The sequence below is a fragment of the Tachysurus vachellii genome, chromosome 21 (genome assembly GCF_030014155.1).
Source record: "Tachysurus vachellii isolate PV-2020 chromosome 21, HZAU_Pvac_v1, whole genome shotgun sequence".
Taxonomy (NCBI): Eukaryota; Metazoa; Chordata; class Actinopteri; order Siluriformes; family Bagridae; genus Tachysurus; species Tachysurus vachellii.
Window position 1 is genome coordinate 2,751,835 of NC_083480.1, and position 19,326 is coordinate 2,771,160.

At 34.7% G+C, this 19,326-nt stretch overlaps 1 protein-coding gene across 1 annotated transcript; it reads left to right on the forward strand.

The window, feature by feature from the left end:
- The first annotated feature begins 15,880 nt into the window (after positions 1-15,880).
- igfals (insulin-like growth factor binding protein, acid labile subunit) lies at positions 15,881-18,320 on the forward strand. Its single transcript, XM_060857070.1, has 2 exons — positions 15,881-16,030; positions 16,229-18,320. Exon 2 carries the CDS (start codon positions 16,231-16,233, stop codon positions 18,022-18,024), a length of 1,794 nt encoding a protein of 597 aa, XP_060713053.1. The 5' UTR covers positions 15,881-16,030; positions 16,229-16,230; the 3' UTR covers positions 18,025-18,320.
- Positions 18,321-19,326: the final 1,006 nt, after the last annotated feature.

Below are 19,326 nucleotides of genomic sequence, written 5' to 3' on the forward strand. Positions count from 1 at the left end.
CAAGAATTGTGTTAAAGATAAAGAAAATCTAACAATATAATTAGCATGTTCTTTGAGAGCTTTTTGCATACGTGACTGCAAGATTATATATGATTGTGTAATTTTATTGGACACGCTCATTGGAGGTTAACCAAGAAATCTGTTATTCATTCAAAACAAACCCATAAATTAACCTTCAGATATTTTTGACCATGCAACTTTTGTCCTTGTTTTTGTCCCGGTCTGGTTTTTAAAACACAAAATGTAAAAGTATCACCCAGTTCAGTGTTACCCATTTTAATTAACTTCATTTAAACTTATTACCACAAAATGTTCAATTCCCTTCGACAATTATGGACAATACACCTCAATTACTGTACATGATACAAAACTGTACTTCTGGTATAAAAACGTTTAAAAATGAGTCAAATTTGACCCCAAGGACAACAGGAGGATTAAGAGAATTGAAAGAAGGTTAAGACGAAAGAAATGCACCTGTGTGAAAGGTGAAAGTACGGCAATGGCTGAGCTGCACTAATGTAAGCACATTCATCACTTAGGAGGTTCTTCATGATGTTTTTTTGCTGTCTGTGATATTTGCTCACTCTGCAGTTTTGTTGTATAATTGTAAGTAAATCAGCTGTGCTGTTAATGTGCTTGATAATGTACTAGCAATTGGCATTTATAAATGTATGTACATAAGAATTAAGAAAAAATTAGCATTAGCAAAACACTGGTAGGAATCTAATGCTACAGTGGACACAGAATCACAGAAACTGGACAATTAAATGCTGGAAAAATTTCTATGTGTTTTTCCAATCTGTCCAGTTTGAGTTCTTCTTTATCTTCCAGTTTTGCTCTAAAAACTTTCTGTTTTTCTGCTTAATTTTCATTTTCACACATGTTCTAATTTCACAATGAGGAAAAGTTATGTGTTATATTCTAGCACACAAAACTGCTCTGTAGTTGAACCAACAGCTTTATGTACTGAGACAGCTAGGACACAACAAGACACAAGACATACAAAACATAAGTTGAACAGCACATAAAGAACAGCTCTATTGTTAGCAGCAATTGAAGTCACCTGAATTATATTTGAGTCACTAAAGCAGCAGTGAGACCGTAATAGAGATGCTGTCTGAAATATAACCTGCTTTTCTAGTCATAATAAGATTCTGATTTAAATGGACTTATCTGATGGGGGCTACACTAAAGTGCCAACATAAAGAGTCGTTTAAAAGAGTCGCTATTTCAAGATTAGAGATAAAATTGCTGCAATTACTAAGGCTTTTGGAGAATTGAGGGATTTTCTATTGTTGTGTATTGTTATCTGGACTGTGTCTCTAGTAGTGATTCCTATTCTTAAGCCTAAAATACCTTTCTAATGATCTGTTTTATGAAAACATAAAATATTTGACCATGTACCAAACTACACATATTTTATTTATAGAGTAATAGAGATTTTTAAACAAATAACCTCCACTTAACAACATTCACAGGTGAGAGCAGAGCGTCAGGGGTTCACTCACTAATCTTCTACCGCTTATCCGAACTACCTCGGGTCACGGGGAGCCTGTGCCTATCTCAGGCGTCATCAGGCATCAAGGCAGGATACACCCTGGACGGAGTGCCAACCCATCACAGGGCACACACACACTCTCATTCACTCACACAATCACACACTACGGACAATTTTCCAGAGATGCCAATCAACTTTTTGAGCTGAGACAGAAATATGGGGTCCACTTATTATAATAAGTTTTAAACTGCATGGTTGCCAAACATTGTTAGCGATACATTTGTAAAGACACTTTTGGAGACTTTTAACAACTGATTTGTGTTCGGATTATGGAGATGGAGGACTCTGTGGAGATGGAGACTGAATCAACGAAAGAAAAGAGGTGTCATAGGGATCTTCATTCTTATGCATGTAAAGCGTCTGAAGGAGGTACCTGTAACACCAACCCCAATACTCCAGAGAAACGTCCACCAAAGAAAGTTAAGAATGATGGGGAGAATGAACCGTCTTTGGCTGAGATGCAAGAGAACATTATCCGCGTTCTGACGGCCAAAATTGATCAATCAAATGGCAGTCAAACAAAACACTCTACAAATTGAAGGACTTAAAAAGTCACTTGAGTACTGTTATCAAGAAATCGCTGATTTAAAGAAGGACAATGCATGTCTTAAAACACAGTGTGTGGAACCTCAAAAAAAGATTCAAGTAATGGAACAGAAGCTGAATGATGCTGAGCGATATAACAGGTGATGGAACTTGCGCCTTTTCATGGTCGTCGAGCGATCAGAAGAAGATCTTGTGAAAGATCTTTGAAAGAGCGGTTGTGAAAGAAATATTCAGAGAGTTCCTTCCAGAAGCCGAGTGCACGCTTGTGACGGGTGCAATCGATATAGTCCATAGGATTGGTAAACCTCCAGAGATGAAGAACAACGTCAAATCGCGACCAGTAATCATCAGGTTTCTTTCACGGACGGCAAGAGACTTGGTGTGGAGATTTGCCAAAGCTAATGAATATTTACAAAGAAAGCATCTTCGCTTCAAAGAGGATCTGACTGCTGCAGACAAAGAAGCACGGCCCAAGTTATGGCCTCTTGTAGAAAATGCACGCAAAGAGGGAAAGAGAGCATACTTTGTAGGTGATAAGGCTTACATAGATAAGAAAGAGGTTCGAGTTAACTAAGGTTTCGTTAACTGGAACATATATTGATCGGGGCAAGCAACTTTCCTTATTTTCGTGTAAGCGACAGCCGATTTATGTAGGCTATATTGGTAAAAAGTTGTAGTTATGTTAAGAATGGCACCGATACAATCTACTTAAAAATGTTTGAAAAAGTGTTCATATGTAACGGTGGATAATCTGCATTTACTGGCGGTTACATTTTTATTATATATTGCAGAGGATTATATAGAAGATATTTATGCGACAACAGCAAGTTAAAGACCCCTAGTTTAGGAACTAATTTTTTGTTATAAAAAGGACAAGTGTAAGTTTTCATGTCTATTTCTGTTTTTTCGATTAATGCCAGAGGTTTAAGTGATCCTTTGAAAAGGAAATCATTATTTTTATATTGTAAAGGAAAGGGTGTCGATTTTTATTTCGTTCAAGAAACACATTCTTGTAAGGAAGATGAAAGGTTCTGGAGAAGTCAATGGGGAAATGACATACTGTATGGTTTACACATTTCAGCACTAGGTCTGCAGGGGTCGCTATACTAAAGGGAAAGTTCAAGGGTCAGGTTCTTAGCCACGAAATTGATAGTTTGGGAAGAATGGTAATAATACATGTTAACATTGATCAAACTCATTACACGCTTGTAAATTCATATGCCACTAATAATAGGCGGCTAAATGAAACGTTTTTCACAAATATCGAAATTAATCTGAAGCAAATTAAACATAAATTTCCCTTGGCAAAAATTGTATGGGGGGTGTGTGTGTGATTTCAATAGTGTATTTGATGAAGTTATGGATCGATGGCCATCGAGAAGAAATGAAACTTGTTGTGAAATCAGGAATGTATGTGCCTGTATAGGTTTAGTTGACATTTGGTGCCTCAAAAATCCAGACAAGAGAATATATACATGGAGCAACAAAGATTATTCCAAACAATCACGCATTGGTTTTTTCCTAATATCACATGAACTGGAACAGTATGTCCAGACTGTTTCTATAGAGCCGTCAGCATTAACTGATCATAAGGGTATATCAATTTTGATTAATATGCATGGTCCAGCTGAATTTAAACTAAAAAGGGGTTATTGGCGGTTGAATAAAAAGTTATTAAATGATGATAATTTTAAATCAATGGTATCAAAATAAATAGATAAACATTGGTCTCAGGCTAAAATAACGAAACTTTAGGGGAAACATTGGGAAATAATGAAATACAAAATTAGGAACCTAGCTATTTCAATGGGTAAGTCTATTGCTTCAGTTAAAAGACAAAAAGAATATAGTGTTATAAAAGAAATAATGCACCTGTCTAGTAAAGGTAATTTGAATGCACAGGATTTGATGGATATATCATCATTACAAGTACAACTGGATAACATTTATCAAGAAAAAGCAGAAGGTGCTTTTATCAGGTCAAGACATAAATGGTTGGAACAGGGTAAAAAGTTAAAGAGTGTATTGGCAGCCTTAAAGATAATCGTTCTCCAGGTAATGATGGACTTGTTAGTGAGTTCTATAAAGTGTTTAGAGATAAATTAGCTCCCTTTTTGTTAGCTGTCTTCATAGAATCTGTTGAAAAGGGGGAATTGCCCGCTTCTTTAAGACAAGGCATTATTACATTAATTCCAAAACCAGATAAAAATACTCTAATATTTAGAAAATTGGAGACCCGTTAGTCTATTAAATAATGATGCCAAGCTATTTGCTTTAATTTTTGCCAAAAGACAAAAAAAAAGATTGGAAAATATTATAGATGAGGAACAGACAGGATTTATTCAAGGAAGGCACATTAGTAATAATATTAGATTAATCCTAGATATTATAGACTACAATGAATATGTCTTAGATGATAGTTTTATCTTTTTTATTGATTTTCACAAGGCATTTGATACCATAGAGCACAACTTTTTATTTAAAGCAATTGACTTTTTTGGGTTTGGCTGTTATTTTCAAAAAGCTATCAAAACTCTATACAAAGGATGTACCAGTTCTGTAAAATTAGCAACAGAGACATCTGGAAGATTTGAAATAAATCGAGGGATTAGACAAGGATGTCCGATCTCTCCCTTTTTGTTTTTATTAGCAACACAAATAATGGCTCTTCACATCAAAAAAGGACATTTTCAAGGAATTACAACATTAGGAAAAACATTTACTGTAGGTTGTGTCAATTTGCAGATGACACTGCCTTGTTTGTGAAAGATAGGAATGAAATCAGTAAAGCAGTGAAATGCATAAAAGATTTTTAAGGTGTATCAGGGCTAAGAATAAATGTGAATAAGTTCGTTCTGTTTCCTCTTAAAGATTGTAATTTACACAATCTTTGTAATATTCCAATTGCAAATCAAATAACATATCTAGGAGTTGTTACATGTAAAGATGAGTATCTGCGTAATAGTTTAAAATTTTATCCAATTATTAACAAAACGAATAAGAAGTTTAATATGTAGTTACAAAGGGATTTGTCAATTCAGGGGCAGGTGCTTTTGTCAAAAGCCGAAGGACTCTCCAGATCAGTATACTGTATGTGTCATTATCATTAGACATTCCCCATAAAGTTACCAAACAATTAGATAAAATGCTTTTTGATTTTATTTGGAAAAACAAGCCTCATTATCTGAGAAATGAAATTTTATGCAATTCCAAAGATCATGGTGGTTTAGAAGTGTTGAGTTATGATGCTTTAAACAATGTATTTAAAATAAATTGGCTTATTCAATATTTAAAAGATAAAGACAGTATTTGGAACTCCTTTCCCAACTATGTATTCAAGAAATTGGGTGACCTCTCATTTTTATTAAAGTGTAATTATTCAATCGAGCTTGCAAAAAGCTTGCTTATATACTCTTAAGCTTATTCAATCAAGCTTGCAAAATTTCATAAACAAGCTCTTATGGCATGGACACTGGCCTATAAGCATAACTTTTCACCTAGGAGATATTATATTTGGAACAACAAAGACATCCTATATAAAAATAAATCTCTTTTTTTAAATACTGGGTTGAAAACAATATTATATTAGTTAGTCAGCTTTTAAATAATGATGGAAATTTATTGACAATTTTAATTTTTTATTAATTTTTTAATACATTTAAAATACCAGTCAAACCTAAAGAATTTGCTGTTGTAATGGATGCAATTCCCCAAAAAGTATTGATACTTCTGAGGAACGCATTACAGGAGGAAGATCTAAATTTTACAGATATCAAGGGTAAAATATTTATTGGTAATACGAATGTTTTACAAAATAGAGTCTCAAATAACTATATTTCTAATAAAGTTATTTGAGACTCTATTTTGTAAAACATTCGTATTACCAATATGAATGTGTTTGGGGATGTGAATTGACATAAAGCTTGGCGAACGGTGGATAAATTCTATGTTAATAATAAAGTAAAAGAAGTCTCTTTTAAAATAATGCATAGAATATACCCGGTAAAACATGTGCTGGAACGTTTTAAATTAGATACTGATTACTCCTGTAATTTCTGTAAAGGTGAAAAGGAAACTATTTTTCATTTGTTTTTCCATTGCCTACATACAAAAATATTTTGGATTGAGATGGAGAATTTAATTAAGAAAAAAATTGAACATTGAATTGCAGTTGAGTGGACTCGATATAATGATACACTTTAATGATCATGGGATTGAAAAAGAGAAGGCATATTTCATACAATTATTATTAATGGGAAAATTTCACATTTATAAAATGAAGTGGTCTGACTCCAAACCAATTTTTTTTTGCTTTATAAATGATTTCAAACTTTATTGTTCTGTTTTGGGTAATTGTCGAAGCAAAAAGGCAATTCGAGCTTATAATATTGTAAGCAGATATGATGTATAGGGTAGCAACCTTTCCCTTTTCCTTTTGATTGTTATAATTTTGCTCTTGTCCTCTGGCATTGTTATTTCTTTTATTTTAGTTGCTGTGTATTTGTACTTTAAAGAATATATCTCATTGTATTGTTGGTTTATGGCATTAATAAAAAAAAACAAAAACAAAAACAAAAAACAATCTAAAGGCTTGAAAATAGCTTGAGCGCAAATCTCTTAACTCCATTGGACACTTCAACTGTCTGAGAAATCTCGTAACTCCACCTCTTCTTCACTCCACGGGAGAGCTTCGTGGCATATTTCTCTGATGGAGAGAGTGTAGAGAGAGAGAGGAAGCAACAGTGGTGGAGGATACAGTGGTGCAGGATATAGTGCATAATATAATATTTGAATTAAATTGACCGTTTTGGATACCACTATTAAATTATTGTTTTTATTATTATTTTACTGACTTTAAGTCAGCCTACTTATAGACAATGCCTCTCTTGGCACTGTGCATGTAAAACACTGTTTTTGGACACTAACAAGTGAAAATAGTTAGGTTAGATACATTTGAGTAGGTCTGTTTTGTTAAAAATCGATAGCTGTAATGCTTCTGTGCAGAAAGAAACCTGTGAGCTACGAAGGTAAGTTTGCGAGCAGATTAGACTAATTTCCACCTATTAGACAGCCTAATCAGCTTATCGTGTTTTGTATTGCATCACTTATAGCTCTTAAACCTTTAAAATAGAGTTTAGAAAGATGTATGTAACTACAGTCATTAGCTTTGGTTAACTATTGAAGCCTTGTCTTTTGTCAAAAGGCTCAACGTGACCGCAGACTTTATTGAACACTGCTGGCAGCAGCGACGTCTGTCTCCATACCGTTCTTATCAATGACAGCATAATCTCGTATCTCCCTGCTCCCAAGTAATAAAGTTTGTATCTCCGATAAAACGTGACTTTGGGACAATGTTGTGTTAATGTTGGTACACAACAGTATATGATAGCAATATAAGGTACAATAACAACTTCAACGATATGTTAATGTTTAATAACAAAAAAATACAGCGTTTTTTTAATTCCATGAAAAATAATGGTTTTGGAGATACGAGGATTCCGCCCGACAGCGACGACATGCTAACGTATGGATGGTTTATATATTGTTTATATTTACTGTATTTGTACTTTTATTTGTATCTTTAATGTACTGTATATGTATATGGCCCTGGTAACAGGATGCTCCAGAGGTGTGCGGTTTGTGAGAAGAAGTGATCGAGGTCGTGTGTGGATTATTTTGATATTATATATGGATATATGGAGTATATAAGGGAGATATATGGATATTTGGCATATATAAGGGAGATGATATATGGATATATGGCGTATATAAGGGAGATGATATACGGATATATGGAGTATATAAGGGAGATATATGGATATATGGGGTATATAAGGGAGATGATATATGGATATATGGAGTATATAAGGGAGATGATATATGGATATTTGGGGTGTATAAGGGAGATATATGGATATATGGGGTATATAAGGTAGATATATGGATGTATGGGGTATATAAGGGAGAAGATATATGGATATATGGAGTATATAAGGGAGATGATATATGGCATATATAAGGGAGATATATGGGTATACAGTATGGCGTATATAAGGGAGATGATATATGGATATATGGCGTATATAAGGGAGATGATATATGGATATATGGAGTATATAAGGCATATGATATATGGATATATGGAGTATATAAGGGAGATGATATATGGATATATGGAATATACAAGGCAGATGATATATGGATATATGGAGTATATAAGGGAGATATATGGATATATGGGGTATATAAGGGAGATGATATATGGAGTATATAAGGGAGATGATATATGGATATATGGAGTATATAAGGGAGATGATATATGGATATTTGGGGTGTATAAGGTAGATGATATATGGATATATGGAGTATATAAGGGAGATGATATATGGATATATGGGGTATATAAGGGAGATGATATATGGATATATGGGGTATATAAGGGAGATATATGGATGTATGGGGTATATAAGGGAGAAGATATATGGATATATGGGGTGTATAAGGGAGATGATATATGGCGTATATAAGGGAGATACATGGGTATACAGTATGGCGTATATAAGGGAGATGATATATGGATATATGGGGTATATAAGGGAGATGTATGGATATATGGGGTATATAAGGGAGATGATATATGGATATATGGGGTGTATAAGGGAGATGATATATGGCGTATATAAGGGAGATATATGGATATATGGAGTTTATAAGGGAGATGATATATGGATATATGGAGTATATAAGGGAAAATGATATATGGATATATGGAGTATATAAGGGAGATGATATATGGATATATGGCGTATATAAGGGAGATATATGGATATATGGGGTATATAAGGGAGATATATGGATATATGGAGTATATAAGGGAGATGATATATGGATATATGGGGTGTATAAGGGAGATGATATATGGATATATGGAATATATAAGGGAGATGATTATATGGATATATGGGGTATATAAGGGAGATGATATATGGAGTATATAAGGGAGATGATTATATGGATATATGGAGTATATAAGGGAGATGATATATGGATATATGGAATATATAAGGGAGATGATATATGGATATATGGAGTATATAAGGGAGATGATATATGGATATATGGCGTATATAAGGGAGATATATGGATATATGGAATATATAAGGGAGATGATTATATGGATATATGGAGATGATATATGGATATATGGGGTGTATAAGGGAGATGATATATGGAGTATATAAGGGAGATGATTATATGGATATATGGAGTATATAAGGGAGATGATATATGGATATATGGGGTGTATAAGGGAGATGATATATGGAGTATATAAGGGAGATGATATATGGATATATGGAATATATAAGGGAGATGATTATATGGATATATGGGGTGTATAAGGGAGATGATATATGGAGTATATAAGGGAGATGATTATATGGATATATGGAGTATATAAGGGAGATGATATATGGATATATGGAGTATATAAGGGAGATGATATATGGATATATGGAGTATATAAGGGAGATGATATATGGATATATGGAGTATATAAGGGAGATGATATATGGATATATGGCGTATATAAGGGAGATATATGGATATATGGAATATATAAGGGAGATGATTATATGGATATATGGAGTATATAAGGGAGATGATATATGGATATATGGGGTGTATAAGGGAGATGATATATGGAGAGTATATAAGGGAGATGATATATGGATATATGGAGTATATAAGGGAGATGATATATGGATATATGGGGTGTATAAGGGAGATGATATATGGATATATGGAGTATATAAGGGAGATGATATATGGATATATGGGGTGTATAAGGGAGATGATATATGGCGTATATAAGGGAGATATATGGATATATGGAGTATATAAGGGAGATGATATATGGATATATGGGGTGTATAAGGGAGATGATATATGGATATATGGGGTGTATAAGGGAGATGATATATGGATATATGGGGTGTATAAGGGAGATGATATATGGATATATGGGGTGTATAAGGGAGATGTTATATGGCGTATATAAGGGAGATGATATATGGATATATGGGGTGTATAAGGGAGATGATATATGGAGTATATAAGGGAGATGATATATGGATATATGGAGTATATAAGGGAGATGATATATGGATATATGGGGTATATAAGGGAGATGTATGGATATATGGGGTATATAAGGGAGATGATATATGGATATATGGGGTGTATAAGGGAGATGATATATGGGGTATATAAGGGAGATGATATATGGATATATGGGGTGTATAAGGGAGATGATATATGGATATATGGAGTATATAAGGGAGATGATATATGGATATATGGGGTATATAAGGGAGATGATATATGGATATATGGAGTATATAAGGGAGATGATATATGGATATATGGAGTATATAAGGGAGATGATATATGGCGTATATAAGGGAGATATATGGATATATGGAGTATATAAGGGAGATGATATATGGCGTATATAAGGGAGATATATGGATATATGGAGTATATAAGGGAGATGATATATGAATATATGGCGTATATAAGGGAGATGATTATATGGATATATGGGGTATATAAGGGAGATATATGGATATATGGAGTATATAAGGGAGATGATATATGGATATATGGGGTGTATAAGGGAGATGATATATGGATATATGGGGTGTATAAGGGAGATGATATATGGCGTATATAAGGGAGATATATGGATATATGGAGTATATAAGGGAGATGATATATGGATATATGGAGTATATAAGGGAGATGATATATGGATATATGGAATATATAAGGGAGATGATATATGGATATATGGAGTATATAAGGGAGATATATGGATATATGGGGTATATAAGGGAGATGATATATGGAGTATATAAGGGAGATGATATATGGATATATGGAGTATATAAGGGAGATGATATATGGATATTTGGGGTGTATAAGGTAGATGATATATGGATATATGGAGTATATAAGGGAGATGATATATGGATATATGGGGTATATAAGGGAGATGATATATGGATATATGGGGTATATAAGGGAGATATATGGATGTATGGGGTATATAAGGGAGAAGATATATGGATATATGGGGTGTATAAGGGAGATGATATATGGCGTATATAAGGGAGATACATGGGTATACAGTATGGCGTATATAAGGGAGATGATATATGGATATATGGGGTATATAAGGGAGATGTATGGATATATGGGGTATATAAGGGAGATGATATATGGATATATGGGGTGTATAAGGGAGATGATATATGGCGTATATAAGGGAGATATATGGATATATGGAGTTTATAAGGGAGATGATATATGGATATATGGAGTATATAAGGGAAAATGATATATGGATATATGGAGTATATAAGGGAGATGATATATGGATATATGGGGTGTATAAGGGAGATGATATATGGAGTATATAAGGGAGATGATATATGCATATATGGAGTATATAAGGGAGATGATATATGGATATATGGAGTATATAAGGGAGATGATATATGGATATATGGAGTATATAAGGGAGATGATATATGGATATATGGGGTGTATAAGGGAGATGATATATGGATATATGGAGTATATATGGATATATGGATGATATATGAATATATGGATGATATATGGATGATATATGGATATATGGAGTATATGATGATATGATGATATATATGGATGATATATGGATATATGGAGTATATGATGATATGATGATATATGGATATATGGGGTATATAAGGGAGATGATATATGGATATATGGGGTGTATAAGGGAGATGATATATGGATATATGGGGTGTATAAGGGAGATGATATATGGATATATGGGGTGTATAAGGGAGATGATATATGGAGTATATAAGGGAGATGATATATGGATATATGGAGTATATAAGGGAGATGATATATGGATATATGGGGTGTATAAGGGAGATGATATATGGATATATGGGGTGTATAAGGGAGATGATATATGGCGTATATAAGGGAGATGATATATGGATATATGGAGTATATAAGGGAGATGATATATGGATATATGGAGTATATAAGGGAGATGATATATGGATATATGGAGTATATAAGGGAGATGATATATGGATATATGGAGTATATAAGGGAGATGATATATGGATATATGGCGTATATAAGGGAGATATATGGATATATGGAATATATAAGGGAGATGATTATATGGATATATGGAGTATATAAGGGAGATGATATATGGATATATGGGGTGTATAAGGGAGATGATATATGGAGTATATAAGGGAGATGATATATGGATATATGGAGTATATAAGGGAGATGATATATGGATATATGGGGTATATAAGGGAGATGTATGGATATATGGGGTATATAAGGGAGATGATATATGGATATATGGGGTGTATAAGGGAGATGATATATGGCGTATATAAGGGAGATATATCGATATATGGAGTATATAATGGAGATGATATATGGATATATGGGGTGTATAAGGGAGATGATATATGGATATATGGGGTGTATAAGGGAGATGATATATGGATATATGGAGTATATAAGGGAGATGATTATATGGATATATGGAGTATATAAGGGAGATGATATATGGATATATGGCGTATATAAGGGAGATGATATATGGATATATGGCGTATATAAGGGAGATATATGGATATATGGAATATATAAGGGAGATGATTATATGGATATATGGAGTATATAAGGGAGATGATATATGGATATATGGGGTGTATAAGGGAGATGATATATGGAGAGTATATAAGGGAGATGATATATGGATATATGGAGTATATAAGGGAGATGATATATGGATATATGGGGTATATAAGGGAGATGTATGGATATATGGGGTATATAAGGGAGATGATATATGGATATATGGGGTGTATAAGGGAGATGATATATGGAGTATATAAGGGAGATGATATATGGATATATGGAGTATATAAGGGAGATGATATATGGATATATGGGGTATATAAGGGAGATGTATGGATATATGGGGTATATAAGGGAGATGATATATGGATATATGGGGTGTATAAGGGAGATGATATATGGCGTATATAAGGGAGATGATATATGGATATATGGAGTATATAAGGGAGATGATATATGGATATATGGAGTATATAAGGGAGATGATATATGGATATATGGGGTATATAAGGGAGATGATATATGGATATATGGAGTATATAAGGGAGATGATATATGGATATATGGAGTATATAAGGGAGATGATATATGGCGTATATAAGGGAGATATATGGATATATGGAGTATATAAGGGAGATGATATATGGCGTATATAAGGGAGATATATGGATATATGGAGTATATAAGGGAGATGATATATGGATATATGGGGTGTATAAGGGAGATGATATATGGATATATGGCGTATATAAGGGAGATATATGGATATATGGAGTATATAAGGGAGATGATATATGGATATATGGGGTGTATAAGGGAGATGATATATGGATATATGGGGTGTATAAGGGAGATGATATATGGCGTATATAAGGGAGATATATGGATATATGGAGTATATAAGGGAGATGATATATGAATATATGGCGTATATAAGGGAGATGATTATATGGATATATGGGGTATATAAGGGAGATATATGGATATATGGAGTATATAAGGGAGATGATATATGGATATATGGGGTGTATAAGGGAGATGATATATGGATATATGCGGTGTATAAGGGAGATGATATATGGCGTATATAAGGGAGATATATGGATATATGGAGTATATAAGGGAGATGATATATGAATATATGCCGTATATAAGGGAGATGATTATATGGATATATGGGGTATATAAGGGAGATATATGGATATATGGAGTATATAAGGGAGATGATATATGGATATATGGGGTGTATAAGGGAGATGATATATGGCGTATATAAGGGAGATGATATATGGATATATGGGGTATATAAGGGAGATGATATATGGCTTATATAAGGGAGATATATGGATATATGGAGTATATAAGGGAGATGATATATGGATATATGGAGTATATAAGGGAGATGATATATGGATTTATGGGGTATATAAGGGAGATGATATATGGATTTATGGGGTATATAAGCGAGATGTAGAGACCTTTCCACAGCACTGTTTTCTGCAGATGGCAATGGCATGGTGGTGAAGACTGCATAAACATCCTCGACAGACCACCATGAAACAATGGCAGTCAGTACTCTTATCAGGTTGTACATGCCACTGAGAAGAACCTATGAGTTCTTGGCAAATTTTAGACAGACAAGAGCCGTAAAGTATTACCCAAAAACAATTTGTCAGCTGAAAAAACATCCAGTATTAGTGAATGAAGGACGTTAAACACTCAAACGCTCGAAATGCTCAACAGCTGAGGAGGCACACAGCTGCAGTCAAGAATTAACAGACATTTCAGGAACAATTAAAGTCCTATTTCTTTGTTCATAATGAAAATGCCACTGGTCCAATGAGAAGATAGAGTCAGAAGTAGATTTGATGCCAGCGGTAATATCAAAAACCATGTGCAGAGCGAGAGATTGTATACAGCTCACACACCCCTATGATTAATTCAGAGCAGGAAGATCCCATACACAACATCCCTGATAAAACAGTCAGGAAGCCTAGAGGCAAGGCAGTTAAACCAAAGTGTACACTGGCCTCTACTGCTGATTTTATCTCAGTGCTCTTAGAGCTTTTTACAGCAAAGTAGTGAAATGTTTATATCGCCCTCTACTGCTGATTGATGTTATTGCATACAGTGACAGTTTGTTACTAAATGTCATTTTCAAATGATATTATAAATTATATCTGCCGTTTATAAATGATTGTTTTCAGGATATACTTACAGTATATATCAGAAATAGTAAATAGTATATTTCCAAATTATGTTTATGTATCAATTAAATTGAGATTTATTTATTTATTTATTTATTTATTTATTTATTATTTATTTTTTATTAGAGTATTTTTATACCAAGCGTTATAAATGTTTCACAAAAGTTCAAATCACTGGACATTAATTGAATATCTGGTCTTTCTTGCTGTTCCAAAGTTCACATCTATTTGCTGAAATGTAAACACCCCTATCCAAATTTTGCTATCTTTTGGAACGTGTCCAAGTGGATGAAAAATGCAGTCAAAGTGAAAGCACAGTTTCACCACATTGTTTGTTTGACTGAAGAGTGTTAGATTTCAGGCTTTATTCAGGCTTTAATAAAGCAATTTAAAAATGAAAAACTACTTCCATTAAAAATACTTCCTGCTTGGTAACATCATCTATGCTGAGGAAAAAAAATTCTATTTTTTTAAGATATACTGCAGATTTTTATGTAGTCCACAAACACTTTGAGTCAGTAAAATGCTCCAGCAAAATTCTGTAAGTGGAAAAGACTTTTACTGTAAAAATAAAAACCACACATCTGTGATACATTAGGATGTACACATTTTGTCAAATTATGGATAATGATCTATATCTATCACTGCTGTTAGAATAAGAACTATTAACCCTGCTTAGCCTTTACACAGGAATATTATTTTAAATTATGTGAATGCTGCAGATTCTGTTATTCACCACAACATCATGAAAACATACAGTACCAAAAACTAACCATTAGTCTGATTTTTCTGGTAATCATTATTCCAGGACAGATGGTAAATATTTACAAGACCTTACAAAAAAAATGCAGCAGTCAGAGAGGACAGGAAGGGGTTAATTTTGTGTCTTTGCTCTAAAGGGGCAGAGACAGCATTTTCTTTTCACACATGCATGTCACCATTCCTGTGAAAGCTTGTTGGACCCAAGAATACTGAACAACAGGTAAAAACAGTATACTAAACATTTAAGAGCCAATTTAGTTTTTAATACATTTTTTCTTCATCATTTAGTTTAGACTGTTGATCAGGACAGAAATTCAACTTTGCTGGACTGAGTCTCTTCTCTAAACTGAACTGATTCTAATTTATGAAATTAAAAACTTTACTGTTAACAGTTATTACTGTTCTTTCCTGTAAAAAGGGATGCAGTTGACTTTGCTGGTGTTATTGGCACTGGGAACATCGCTGGTGTGGGCTGATGCTACCACAGAGGAAGCAAAGCCCATGGAGGACTCCACTGCCTGCTCGAAGAGTTGCTCCTGTCTTATTGATGACTACACTTCAGAACTCATTGTCTACTGCAGTTCACGAAACCTTACACAGGCTCCTGCTGACGTCCCTGCATCTACACGTACTTTATGGCTAGACGGAAACCTGTTTACTTCCCTTTCAGCTGACACGTTTAAAAATCTGAGCAATTTGGACTTTCTGAATCTACAAAGCGGCCATCTGTCAAGCCTCGACTCTCAGGTGTTCAGAGGCCTCCATACACTCGCTCATCTACACCTAGAGCGAAACAATCTCCGCACATTACCTGCTACCATTTTTCAGAACACCCCTGGCCTTGCTTCTCTCAATCTTCACAACAACCAACTGTCTCGCATAGATGAAAGGTTATTTGCAGGTCTCTCTCATATGTGGCTACTGAACCTTGGCTGGAACTCCCTTGCGGTTCTTCCCGAGACGGGATTTCATGACCTGCATGGTTTACGGGAGTTGGTGCTTGCTGGGAATCGCTTGGCTTATCTACAGGCTCAGCTATTCCAGGGTCTTGCAGAGCTAAAGGAGTTGGACCTAAGTGGAAACTATCTAAGAGTTATCAAGGCCAACGTGTTTCTGAAACTTGCAAAGCTGCAAAAGCTTTACCTTACCCAAAATCAGATTGTGACGGTGGCACCTAGAGCATTTGTGGGCTTGAAGTCTTTGAGGTGGTTGGATCTAAGTAGAAATCGTCTTTCTGTCATCCATGATGAAACATTCCTTGGTCTACACAGCTTACATGTACTTCGCCTGTCAAACAACTCAATAAGCAGCCTAAAGCCAGGTACATTTCGAGATCTGCAGTATCTTGAAGAACTCTGTCTATGCCACAACCAGATTAGAGCTCTAGGAGAGAGAGTTTTTGAAGGACTGAACCATCTGGAGGTGCTTAACTTAGAATACAATAGGCTACAAGAGGCACGAGCAGGAAGCTTCATGGGCCTTAGCCACTTGGCGGTGATCAAGCTCACTGGTAGCTGTATCCACAATCTTCCAGACCAAGTATTTAAGGGCCTGTCAAAGTTACACAGCATTCATCTTGACAAAGGCTGTTTGACCAAAATATCCACCCAAGGTTTTGCTGGTCTGACAGGCCTTCGACGACTTTTCCTTCAACACAACAATATCTCTGTGATGGAGCGTCAGAGTTTTTTGGAGCTCCAAGGGCTGCAACAGCTTGACCTGAGATACAACAAACTGTCATCACTCTCGTCCCACACCTTCTACGGATTAAAGAATCTTGATTACCTTCTGCTATCCAACAATTTCCTCCGCCACATTCCTTCAGAAGTACTTATGCCAATGCAGCACCTATCTTGGCTGGACCTTTCTGGAAATAAGCTGGAAATTCTACTTAATTCAACATTACATATGCTGCCACTTTTGCGGTACCTCAACCTGCAGGACAATTTGCTGACCACACTTCCACCTTCCATTCCAGATCGCTTAGACCAGCTCTGGCTATCAGGTAATAAGTGGAAATGTGACTGTAGTGCTAAAGCGTTCAAGGATTTCAGCTTGCAGAAGCCATACGTGATTCCACGGCAGGTGGAGACCTTGGCAGAGGGTGAAGAACCCCATACACTTATTACAATCTATAACAACATCACATGCACCAGCCCACCCAGTCTTGCTGGACTGGACCTGCGAGATGTCAGCAGTGAACAGTTTTGCTGAAGGTTTTCAACCTAGCTTCTACAAGCATGACAAATTATTATTTAATTGTGAACATTCAATATTTCTGTTTGTGCCTTCAGTGTCGTCGTATATATACACCACAAATTCTTGCTGTTTAGCCATATTTTGCTCAGAATGCATTTAATTTAATCAACAACAGCAATCTATCTCAATACCATATCTTACCAGTGACTTGAATGATTAAGGATCCTAATATTTTGATTCCAAACTATCACAATACTTGCTTTCCTATTGGATGTTATTTGTTATAAATGCCACATAAAATAATAAATAATAAACTTTTGATTAAATTTATACTTAATTGAGGAAAGATGAGAAGTTTTTGTTGTTACGTTTATATTTTATGAAACGTCATGAGTTGATTTACTGAATAACTGCTGAAGCATCTTTCAGAATAAACAGGTTGTGTTTGGTTTAGTAGACCTAAATAAATATTAACACAACAGCTAGCGACCATCATACACTTACTGGGTTACAGAATTGTAGACCAAAACAGGAACTTAAAAACACATAGATCTTTATATGGAAGTAAAAAAAAAAAAAAAAAAAACATGTTACACTGGGCTGTATGATATCACAAACCTACATACTTACACGTCATAGAGAAATTTACAAATTCAGAACATAAATTATAAATTTATCAGTTTATTCCTAATGAGGTGACGGTGGTGAGAAATAAACTCCATGAGAGGATGTAAGGTAGAAAACTTGACAGGAACATAATTTTATAAGGGAACCTCATCGGGGTGACACCAGAGAGTGTGATTAGAAATCATTTCCTTCTATAACTTACATTTGGCCGACACGCTTATCCTTATATTATACTTATATTTATCTCTTACAACTTAGGATTAAGGGCCTTTCTCAAGGGCCCCAGCAGTGGCAGCTTGATGGTCCTGGAATTTAAACTCACAACCTTCCTTTCTGTAGTCCAACACCTTAACCACCAAGCTACCACTTCCTATAACCATGTACAGTATGATCAAAACGTGCAATTGAGAAACACGAATTTCATTCTAGTTTTAACAAGAAGTGTGTCTCGTTAAAAGAAGGTGAAGTTATGAAGAACTGATCACTGACAGAGGCTTATGATAATGACAATCAGAATATTTAGACTAAAGCATTCATTTCAATAAATAGAGGCAACAATTTTGATCAACTTCATTTATTTACAAACTCCCAACAAACACAGATGCCTACAAACTTGGACACACTGGACTTCACCCCCTACACACACACACACCCACACACACATCCTTGTCACCAAGCTATTGACTGAAT

Bases quoted from the DNA above. Each gene is read 5' to 3' on its own strand.
- igfals (XM_060857070.1), top strand. From the start codon at position 16,231: ATGCAGTTGACTTTGCTGGTGTTATTGGCACTGGGAACATCGCTGGTG.